The following is a 12,001-nucleotide window of genomic DNA, read 5'->3' on the forward strand; positions in this document are numbered from 1 at the left end:
ATCTTTCCTACTTGTTAAATTTTTTAACCCGTTTTTTGGGGGCAACCTTTTAAAATAAAAACATACCTCACCCCACTTTCTTTAACAGTTTCAACCTTATATTACCTTCAATTTTCATAAAGTTACATTAATTCTAACAATTTGTTAAAGACCAAAACAAAACACTCTTCTCATCCAGATATAACAAGTCAATTCTAAAAGATGCTTTTTTTTACAACAGAAACTCTAAACCTTCAGTGATAAATATGTACTAACATGAAATAAAACTTAAGAGACATGCTGTTAGGTCTAAAAGCAATCCTTTTTAACAGAATACCAATAAAGCTTTTATCATTTGTGGGGAGAACATGTTTAATACAACGCTTTCAGTTTGAAAGGTGGAGAGATTCACTTATTTCTACTTAAAAGTAGGTTCTACTCAAATAATTTTATTTGAAACTTTTAAAACACTGAGGTTGAACAAAGGATGGGAACTTGGATGAAAGAATCTTTCAGGCAGGAATGGTTGGTTACCTTCTCTCTTGCCAAAACGTTCTGCAGGGAATGTCAGTTACTGCTTTAGTTCTCTGATATGTCTGATTCTCTCGAAGTCACTTGGAGAGCTTCCTTCTGGTTGAGAAAGGTGGTTCTTTTGTAGCCTCTCGACTGGGTGGTGTTTTTAGGATCTGCAAGTGTAGATGTACAAAAGCTCTTCCGTCTCCTCCCAGGTAAACTGGCAGCAGCAGCAGCAAAGCCCTCACTGTTCTCTTTGCCTGGTGTGAAGGGCAGCACACAAGGTTTTTGCCTGGAGGACCCGTTCTCAGATCTTCTGCTGTCAAATGTACCTATTGTTCTCCTCTTGGTTCTTTGGGAAATGCCGGAAGCGGGAGGCAATGGAAGGGAAATCCACACAAGCCCTTCACTTTCCAAACCTTTTTGTAGCCTTGTGCTGCGTCTTACTTTGGTTTCACTCTTTGTTCTCTGAAAGGTTTGCTCAATGGAGTCAGATAAATCTTTATACAGTTGGGAATTTTCTAAACTAATTTCTACAGAGCTGCTCACACTGTAGGAAGGTTTGGAATTCTCGATTTTTTCCAAATGTAAACTTTGCCCATCAGAACAAGCCATGGACTGTCTTCTGTATTTCCTTTCTCTGTAACTCACACCACGACTACTTGCTATGGAGTTTCTTCCCAAATCCTCACCTTGACTTTGACTTTCTTTCATGTGGTCAATTAAGACATCTTCTGAACAATCACATTCTTTTTGTGAGTCGGGCATTAAATGCTTGGTCTGCAGTTTTCCTTCTGGAACGACAAAGAAGTCATCCTGGTTTTCACATTTGATGTTTATATCTTCTGAGATTTTAAAGATTTGGAAAAGGTTTTCCATATTTTGACCAGCAGCAGTAAGTTCTTGGGACTGCATGGTAAAGTCAGGTTTTGGATTGTCTGATACAATGGGTGTTTCAGTCACAGAAGGACAAGAAATAGGGCTGTTTTCATTCTCAGTCTCAGTTTTTAGTTCGTTTTCACTTTCCAACTTAATTGCTGCTTTTGGAATATTTTTGTTTTCATTAATTTCTATAGTACTTGTATTTGAACCTTGCTCAAAAGTAGCATTAATAAGTGATGAAGAACTTTTCATGTCAGAGCTGCAGAATTCAGACACATCGTATTTATTAAAGCCTCGAACCATCTGCCAGTCCTCTGGGTTCTGAGGCAAAATATTATTTCTCTTCGGAAGCTTCACTTCTTCAACTTCCTCATTTGAGTTGAAATCATCTATGGGCATGTAAATAAGTTTAAATCGAATTAAAAAGTAACAGTGGAAATAAACTTTCACAAATCAAACAGGTGTCAAATTGTATTCTGTGTGTCAAGGTTTCAAAGAAATCGCCAAGACCTACAAATGCTACCCTGTACTTGTCCCCATCTGTCATCGTTCTTTCTCTTTCAGTTCTTCCTCACCCCACAGGTTAAGAAAATATGTACTTAATGCATGAATTAATAAAGCATATAACCTGAGACCATGGAAATGAGAACTGTATCTGAAATTGCTTCCTCTATTCTAATGTGCTTCCCATTCTACAAGGTCAATTAGCATGAGGCAGACACACTTCCTATCTCCCGAAAAATGAATCACTGAAAATCGGCAACATAATGCTTCTGAAACTTTTCCATCAATGTTCCCCCTTGAAATAGAAGAGAGAAAACTTGGAATTCTGGGGAATTTGAGGACTTAGCTAAAAAGGTACTTCTGAACACACTCAAGTCTTATGCCCAGTGTTTAAAAAAGTAACATTAAACTGCACCAAACTCTCAAATAGAGCCCTGGTTGTTTCAATATTCTAGAAATCTCTCCCCTTCCCTGCCAATCTCTGAATATAATCCATCCTCCAGGAAGACACGCCATGTGGGCCCTGCCCTGTGTTTCTGGCACACGGTGTCACATCACAGGTGAAAAACACATCATCAAGGTTTTAAAGTCATATAACACAGCCTAAGTGAATCTAGGCTTTATGAGTTCTAAATCTCAGTACTATTAGAAGCCATCTCTCTGGTTATCTAACATAATAAAGTTTTTAATTGGTCAGTCAAAGGAGTATAAAAATGTTTTAAACAAAATAAAAACTGAAAGATAAAACATAAGCTGAGCCAAAAATCTACAAAAAACATTTCAGTGTGAAAAGGTATATATACATCCGGGATTTGGGTACTTACAATCATGTCACAGAAAGCTAGAGATTAACATAGGGCAGGGGGCCCTTGGTATCAACCAACCAATATGTCAACTGGGCTCTTTATACAACTTTAAAAATGGATATTCGTGTATTTTTCGTGAAATTAACATACTAGAAAAGGAAGGTAGGGGAAAGGGATGGAGGGAGGAAGAGAGAAATAGAGAGGAAAGAAGGGAGAGAGAGAGAGAGAACGGCTTTAGACCCTCATAGCAGATGAAACCATTGGTTACTGATAAAAAATGTTTCATGTATTTTTGAAAAGAAATTCTCTAATAAGATGCAAGATGTAAAATATACACTAACAGTCATTGTTCAAGTATCTTTGGAAAAAAGGAAACTGTTAGGAACTACAGATATAACGAAAATAAGTCTCAAGGGAAAGGCAACTTGCAGGGGAGGGAGGTGGACAGATCGTTATAAACCAGGTGGTAAAGGTGTAAGGTGAACAAAGAGTTTTCCGGGAAAGGCAGCCAGCATGGCTAAATCCTAAAGGCTAAGCAGCATCAGGCCAGATTTAAAAGAGGTGGGGCGGCCGACGTCCTGTCCCACGATGTAGCACAGAAAGAGGCTAGGGCAGGACAGCTCCACCTCTGCTGGAGCCCCGGGGCCGGAGGAATATGTCTATGTGGGGTGGCCATGTGTTTGTTTAAACTTTTGGGCGTTCCTGAAATAACAAGTAGGCAGAGGCCAAGAGTCTATAATGGCATGTACCATATTCGTCCTCGAATCTATGATAGATCCTACGTGCTATGCTGCAAATGGGACGCAGGCTATAAATACGTGGTGATTGACAAAGGCAGCTATCTTAAGAATGATTACATACAAAATTCACACACGAAATGAACACATACTCCAGCTTTTCAGCATGATTTAGTCAATTTAAACTCAAGCATTACCAACCAGATGCAACTCCAATCCAATTTTTGTCTAATCAGGATACCAACAGACTTAATCTTCCTTTTAAACAAAATTTTCCAAGTAATCAAGTTCAATTTATAAATGTTATTTCTAGAAGATGCTTAGCAGTGCCAACTCTACTGAAACATCAGAGGGCAAGGTTTTTTTGTTTTATTTTATTTATTTATTTATTTATTTATTTATTTATTTATTTATTTATTTAAATGTTGAGCCTTCTTTTAATTTATTTATTTTTCTTTTTGGCTGTGTTGGGTCTTTGTTTCTGTGCAAGGGCTTTCTCTAGTTGTGGCAAGAGGGGGCCATTCTTCATCGCGGTGCGCGGGCCTCTCACTGTCGTAGCCTCTCTTGTTGCGGAGCACAGGCTCCAGACACGCAGGCTCAGTAGTTGTGGCTCACGGGCCTAGTTGCTCCGCGGCATGTGGGATCTTCCCAGACCAGGGCTCGAACCCGTGTCCCCTGCATTAGCAGGCAAATTCTCAACCACTGCGCCACCAGGGAAGCCCTTAATTTTTATTCTTAATCCATAGAAGATATACCTATTACTGAGCCATCACCTTGTTGACTCTTAGTGATGGATTACAACACCAAACAATTCATTTTACTTTACCAAAACACTTTAAAAAGCAAAAAGAAACAGGGTGAAAGGAAATTCTTTCCCCTAAAATTATATGTAATATTTTGTGCCTGAGTTTTTCTTGGGGGAGGATCCAGAATGTCCAACAGGTTCTGAAAAGGGTCTAGGTGAAAGTTACAAACGACAGCTTCTTTAACTTAAAATTCTTGTGGGAATAGGAGGGAAAGCTGCTATTTTAAATTTATATACTCTTTACACAATGAATGGGAAGAAGGGAAAAAAGAGAGTGAAATAGCAACAAAGAGGGAGGAGAGAAGAGATACAATATCGACAACAGTAAAAGGCCAGGCTACCTGAACACATCCTCCAGATGCTTGGAACCAGCGGCGTCTCAGATACCTCGGGCAGCTCAGGAATAGGGCTCAGGAGTGGCTTCTTAGACGCAATGTCTCTTTCCCCATATAAAGACTTCTGAACACTTTTTTTCTTTCCCTTTGCTTTCTTCCTTCTGCAACTTTTTAAAACCTGAGGAAATGTATTAAAACACTGTAATTGAGAAAGATGTAGCTCCATGTACAATGTTGACTCAAACTAATTTTTACCAAAAAAACTTAAAGACTAGTTATTCCGTTCAAAATTGTAGGAATCTCAGTCAGGGCTAAAGGGCTAGGTAGCTTACACAACGTCAAATAAAATATGAAACAGAACTCAATTTACAAATTGTAGAGTAATGGTCTATATTTCCACAAAGCATTTGCCAAAGTAAGTTCTGGGTAAGTGAAAAATAGGTGAGATGTTGTAGAACTGGACAGACTTAAGACATGAGGAATTTGTAACTAGGATGTGGTTACGATGACTCAGGATTAACCTAGAATGAGTTATCTATTGGAAACTAGGGGAGACTGTTTTCTATTCCTAGATCTGGATGAAGAAACCACAGGTGTGTACATAAAATTTGAAGATAACCCAAAGCTGCTTCAAACAACAGGTGATCTAATCAAGATGAAAATGACTAGGTCAAAATAAGATGGAGTTTAATAAGCACAAGTAGAAGACGAGGGACAGAGGTTTGGTAATAACTGATGGAAAACATAGGTTTCTATAAAAATTAAAACTGTTTTAATAACATCTGGAATGCAGTATTCAATTCAATTCTGACTGCATGTCAGTAACTGAGCACTCATGTTCTATGTTAAAAAAGTTTCATATGGAGAAGTCTTGAGGGAAACTCAAACACTGTATTGAAATAATAGGCTGTTATGAGCAAAAATGAAATATATTCAACGTCATAATATTGGAAAGAACCAGATTTTAGGTCAACATAAGGAACACACTGTTAACAATTATAGCTTCTGGAAAATGGCATCCATTCAAAGATTTACTGAGAAACTGCTATGTGCAGGTAATAATTTGCTAGGTATGAGATATAAAAACAAACAGGAAGTGGTCTTTAGGGAACTCTTGGTCTAATTTTAATACATACAGACCAGGACAGGCTCTACACAGATTGAGAACACAGAGACCTGGCCTATGGGAGGTTTTCAAGACAGGTTCCACAGGAAATGGAATGTCTAGGCCAAGTCTTCCAACAAGTGAGAATTGTTTCGGTTGAGGATGACAGTGGCACAGAAGGGCTTTTCAAAGGAAAGAGAATGGCATACGGAACAGGTCTAAGGGAGGTGGCACAGAGCAAAGGGGGAACTGCAATTAGCTGTACGTGGTCAGTGAACCCAGAGAAGTGGCAGAAGAGGCCAACAAAGCAAGCAGGGCCCTTCTCTGCAATAAGTATGAGCCTGACAGCCACCAGGGTTCACCACATGGTGATTTAGAGAGTGACATCTGAGTTTGCATTTAAGAAAGATCGTCTGGGTGACAGCACAGAAACTAATGGTGTGGAAGATATTCAAGAGCACAGAAGTGGCACAAAACTGTAAGTTCCTTGAGATATTTATAGATATCCTGTAAAAACAAAACAAGAAAAAACATTCCATGGAAAAATAATTTTAGAACTGTACAAGATAAATGTTCCTCTTAGTGATTTACAATATACACTTAACGTTAAATCCTCTAAGAAGTCCTCGGTATAAATAACCTCTATATATGTTAGAAAAATGCTGGGCTAAATACTTTTCCACGAAACATTTTTTTCAGGGAACATCTGTTGACTTCCAAGAAACAGTTGGGAAAATAACAGCATGGACAATGGAAATGGAAGCAAAGAGAAAAATCTTGACTTGGGCTTCACAGATGAACTGCAAGAGAAACATTTGGCTTCGTGTTAGTCACCTTCGGTTCAAATCCTGACCCTGCCACTTTACGGCTTTATAATCTTAGGCAAGTTACCTCACCTCTCTGTACCTCATTCTTCTCATCTGCAAAATGGGAACCACAAAAGCACATACCACAGAAAGTTGTGGTGAGTATTAAATATGTTAATATATGTGAAATGGGTAAAGTATGGCTTGATTCATGGTAAGGGCTATGTGTTAGCTATTCTTTTTCTTTTAAATTCCTTCTTACTATCTTGAGTATTGATACGGAGAAAAATATTTTTAATACTAAATTATGCTCTTAGTATTACTGTGTGACCCAGGCCCTAGTAGGTTGGTTAATATACTATGATCAATGTCATCAGGTTACAACCTCCAGAACAGTTTCTGATTCATAGCTCAGGTAAATACCCTTTTAGCAGGATTTTGGAAACCTCTGTTTACATTAACTGCAAAAGCACCTGCAACAGTGCCTGGCACTTAGTGGCTTCTCAACAAACATACGTGAACAAATGAATGAATGATTGTGAAAAAAAGGTACAAACTTCATAAAATTTGCTAACCATGATGAAAGACTAATATTATTTTTTCATGGTCATGGGCCAGGAGGACACCACCCAAAAAGAAAAAAGATGAAAGCACCTGTGATCTGTCATGAAAATATTATCTAGCAATGCTTATCTTATCCAAGAGAAGGTTGCATCTGCAAAGGCTAGAACCTTATCAACCTTATTGGAGTAAAATTTGAATTTACTCCAATACAAAAAGCCTTGCTGAGACTGTAATAAACAAGAGAAGCCATGTGTGATTGGAATCCTTGGGGAGCCCCATGATCTAGAAATAATGAGACTGGTTTATGACTTGGAGGAGACAAAGGACAACTGAAGATATTATACCTAAAAGGTTTCTATTTACTCCCAAATCACCAGTATTTCTTCTCATACAGTGGAGGAGGTCATGCAACAGAAGTAAATGCTTACTTCTTGTGTTATTTGCACAATTAAGTCAAACTGTTTTCTGAGAGTAGCTTTAAAATTATTTTAAAATAATTAATGTACATGGCAACACATCAAATTGAACAGGAATGCTTCTGGTGAAAAGCAAACATTTCCCTGTCCCTGCCATTCACTTATTTAATGGTCCATTTTTAGTTCTTGTGGCTGGCTCCATCTCTCTAAATAAGGGGCTGAGATTGCTGTATTTTTTTTTTAAATATATATATATACTTATTTATTTTTGGCTGCATTGGGTCTTCGTTGCTGCGCGTGGGCTTTTTCTAGCTGCGGCGAGCAGGGTCTACTCTTCGTTGCGGTGCACGGGCTTCTCATTGCAGAGGCTTCTCTTGTTGTGGAGCACGGGCTCTAGGCACACCGGCTTCAGTAGTTGTGGCTCACGGGCTCTAGAGTGCAGGCTCAGTAGTTGTGGTGCACGGGCTCAGCTGCTCCGCGGCATGTGGGATCTTCCCAGACCAGGGCTCGAACCCGTGTCCCCTGCATTGGCAGGTGGATTCCCAACCAATGTGTCACCAGGGAAGCCCCAGATTGCTGTATTTTTAATGTTTAATAACAGAAAATTTCCAACACCCCAAAAATAGAATAGTATCTTGAACCCCACATACCCAACAACTAGCTCTTATAATTACTAACACATGGAAATCATGATTCATTTATAAGCCCCTTCCCTCAGATTATTTTAAAGCAAATCCCAGACATTACATCATCTCATCTAAAGATCCTACAGTATCTCTAAGAGATAAGGACTTCTTTTTTTTTTCCACCAAAAAAGTGAAACATTTTATTACCTGGCATTGTATTTTTTTTTTTTTTTTTTTTTTTTTTTTGCTGTACGCGGGCCTCTCACTGTTGTGGCTTCTCCCATTGTGGAGCACAGGCTCCGGACGCGCAGGCTCAGTGGCCATGGCTCACGGGCCCAGCCGCTCCATGACATGTGGGATCTTCCCAGACTGGGGCACGAACCCGTGTCCCCTGCATCTGCAGGCGGACTCTCAACCATTGCGCCACCAGGGAAGCCCTGGCATTGTATTTTATTGTTGATTTTTTTCCTCTTTTACAATGGAGTTTTATTTCTTTTCCAGCTTTGAGATATAATTGACATATAACAGCATGTAAGTTTAAGGTATACAAGGTAATGACTTGAGATAGATATATAGTGAAGTGATTACTTTTTCCTTTTTATAACAATGACAAATACTAGTCAGCAATAAAAGGAACTATTAATACACACAAATCTGGACAAATCTCCAGAGAATGCTGCTGAGTGAAAAAAGCCAGTCCCAAAAGGTTACACAGTGTGTGATTCCACTTACAAAATATTCTTGAAATGACAAAGTGAAAGAAATGGAGAACAGATTAGTGGTTGCCACGGGTTAAGGTGGGGGTTGACAGTGGGAAGTGGACACAGCTGCAGACCAGAAGAGATCTTTGCAGCGCTGGAAATGTCCTGCATCTCGACTATATTTTGATATTGTACTACTGTGATACTGTATAATGGTTTTACAAGATGTCACCATTGTGGGGAGCTGGGCAAAGGGTGTCTGGGATCTTTCTAATTCTTCTTACAATAGCATGCATCTCGAAAACAATATCAAAATAAAAATTTAGATGCAAAAACAATGATAGGCAGTTTTCCCTAATATTTCCTCAGAGTTCAAACTTCTCCAACTGGTCCCTAATTGTCTTTTTACAATTGTTCAAATCAGGATCCCAACAAGGTCTCCACACATGCCGCTTGCTTGATGGATTTCCTTTGATCTATGGCTCCTTTTCTCCCCCTTGTTATTTGGTGAATGTTCTGAGGCATTTATCCTGTAGTAGCTGAGAAGGTCTGGATTTGGGTAACTGCAATCATGTGTGTTTTTATGTTCCTCCACCCCCTGGTATTTCCTATCCACTGGTCATTAGATCCAGGCTTGATTCAATTCAGCTTTCATGCTTGTTGGAAAGACCATCTCATGGAAGATTATCGAGGTCCTCACTGCACCAGGAGGCTCATATTCTCTCCTTGTGTGGTGTTATGAATAGCCAGTGCTCTCAGGTGTCCAGTCCCATCCATCTATTACCTTTGGCTCCCCCATTGGCTTCTACCTAACATCCAACAGCTTTTGTGAACAGGTCTTTTTGATTAGTGAAAATTCTTCGATAAAGAATCTTCCCTTATCAGTTATTTGTTTACTTGAAATAGAGCTCAAATTTTATTTTCCACTTTCCAAGAAAAACAAAAACCCTGAAAATAAAAAAGAGTTGATGTCCTAGACAGCTTCTAAGGTGGCCTTTAAGTTTTGCTGTTAGTTTTTAATTATGAGGAAATTGGTTTTTCATATTTGATGCCAGTGTTTTAATCCATTGCAATCGTTATCTCTGATGGTCACACTGTCCTATCTTTGGTCAGCGCAAGCCCCTTTGGAATGATTTTGTGTCCTTTAACGTGGCTTCCTTGCTTGCACACTGGTCCAGACCTGGGCTCATTTTTCTACTTTTGCTGTTGTAAATCTGAAAGCAGCCATTTCACTAAGGTAACGCTGATCCCTTTTAGTTGAAATGGTAGAGATGGTAACATAGGCACAAAGGATGCTCAGTGCTTCTACGCCTTACCAACAGACACAGCTAGAAAATTATTTTAAATGGGTAAAAGCACGTGTTCATGATATTTCCAATTCAAATTTAGCCTAACAAGGTTTTGAATTTGATTTCAATTTTATCTTGTCTCTAGTGAAGAGTCTTGATTCCTAATGACAGCAAAAAACATCCCCACAAAACCCTGCTTATTTGATTCATTCTAGATTGAATTCTTCTATCAGTGAGTATTTCATAACTGTTTAAACTTTTTGTGCAGTTATTTTTGTCCTTAGGATACATCCCATTTGGACTTTTCAAACTTCTGATTTGAAAAAACTCTTTATGAGGTTAAGCCACCGACTTGATATAGTTACATGTTTCATTTTGTTTTCAATTTTTTTAAATTGAGCTATAATTGTTCCATAGTCACGCAGAACATTTACACAGTTCAAAGTCAAAAGTAAAATACACATTCAAGGAAATCTAGCCTTCATTCCTTCCTGTTCCCTCCTCTGTCTCTTCTCCCGACAGGTAACCAGGTTTTATTTTGCCTTTGGCCTATTCTCCCCCCCTTTTTTGTAGTGTTTAAGATTATATATATATGTGTATTGATATATACATTTTTTTAAATGCTCCCTACTTCCTTAGATAAAAGGTAACATATGAGTTTGCCATATCAGCTGCCATAACAAAACACCAGAGGCTGGGTGGCTTAAACAATATTAATTTATCTTCTCACAATTCTGGAGGCAGTAAGTCCAAGATGGAGGTGCTGACAGGACTGGTCTCCCCTGAGGCCTCTCCCATGCGCATACAGATGGCCACTCTCCTGCTGCCTCTTCTCCCTGTCTGTGCCCCCCCACCCCAGGCGTCACCCTTTGTGTCCAAATTTCCTCTTATAAGGACACCAATCAGAATGGATTGGGGCTAGGAACCACCGAAGGGCCTCATTTATTAACCTAATCACCTCTGAAGAGGCCCTATCTCCAAACACAGTCACATTCTGAGATACTGGGGTGTCGGCTCCAACATATGCATTCTGAGAACACAATTTATCCCACACCAGGTAGCTTACAACTTGTTTTTTTTCACTTAACAGTAAATACATCCTAGCATCACTGCATAGCGGTTTGGATCGTTTCTCTGCTATTTTCTACATCTACAAAAGGCTCATTTTGTGACCACACCAGTTTATTCAACCAGTCTCGTGGACATCGGATGGACATTTGGTTGGTTAATCTTTTGCATTACAGAGTGTTGGCAATAACTAACTTTGTGCATATGCCTTTTTGTATTTTTGTCATTAGATCTTTGTGATAGATTCCTAGAAATGGAATTGCTGGGTCAAAGGGTAAATGAAAATATTTAATTTGGCTTGATATTGCCAAATTGCCCTCCACAGAGATTCACACTACCAGAAAATGTACAAGCGTGCCTATCTCTCCCCAGCCTCGCCAGCAAAGTATGCTGTCAAACTTCTGGATTTTTGCTAATCAAAAATGGTAAGAAATGGTATCTCAATGCATGTTAGACTCGCAGTTCTCTTATGATGAGCGAGTCTGAACATGTTTTCCATGTTTAAGGGCCCTTTCATTTCAATTTTGTGAACAAAAATCTCTTGGAGATTTTGATACGAATTGCAAAAACTTTTTTCCAAGTTTGTCCTTTGTCTTTTAAATTTTCTTATGGAGCTTTTCCCCCATGCATGCTCCATGCTGTTTGGGTCAAATGGAGCAAAATTTACCAGTCTTTGACCTCACTGTTTCTGGTTTTTGAGTCATATTTTGTAAACTTTTTCCATTTCTAGGTTATAAAGGAATTCATGCTTATGAATTCTACTGCTACTTCCAAGTTAGCAATTTTATTTTCAAAACTTTTCCAGCTTTATTAAGGTATGATTGACAAATAAAAATTGTATTTATTTAGGTTTCACATGACTTAA

General features: G+C 38.8%; 1 protein-coding gene across 1 annotated transcript in view; it reads right to left on the reverse strand.

Annotated features, from left to right (window-relative positions):
- Window positions 1-346: 346 nt before the first annotated feature.
- Window positions 347-12,001, reverse strand: part of CDCA2 (cell division cycle associated 2) — a 49,038-nt gene continuing 37,383 nt past the window's right edge. Inside the window, exons 14-15 of the mRNA XM_029203198.1 lie at window positions 4,568-4,739; window positions 347-1,763 (exon numbers count right to left, since the gene is read on the reverse strand). Of these exons, the coding sequence (XP_029059031.1) occupies window positions 559-1,763; window positions 4,568-4,739 (1,377 nt within the window). The 3' untranslated portion in view covers window positions 347-558. The remainder of the gene's footprint in view (window positions 1,764-4,567; window positions 4,740-12,001) is intronic.

This window comes from Monodon monoceros, unplaced genomic scaffold (genome assembly GCF_005190385.1).
Source record: "Monodon monoceros isolate NGI ecotype Baffin Bay Population unplaced genomic scaffold, NGI_Narwhal_1 Super_Scaffold_5, whole genome shotgun sequence".
Taxonomy (NCBI): domain Eukaryota; kingdom Metazoa; phylum Chordata; class Mammalia; order Artiodactyla; family Monodontidae; genus Monodon; species Monodon monoceros.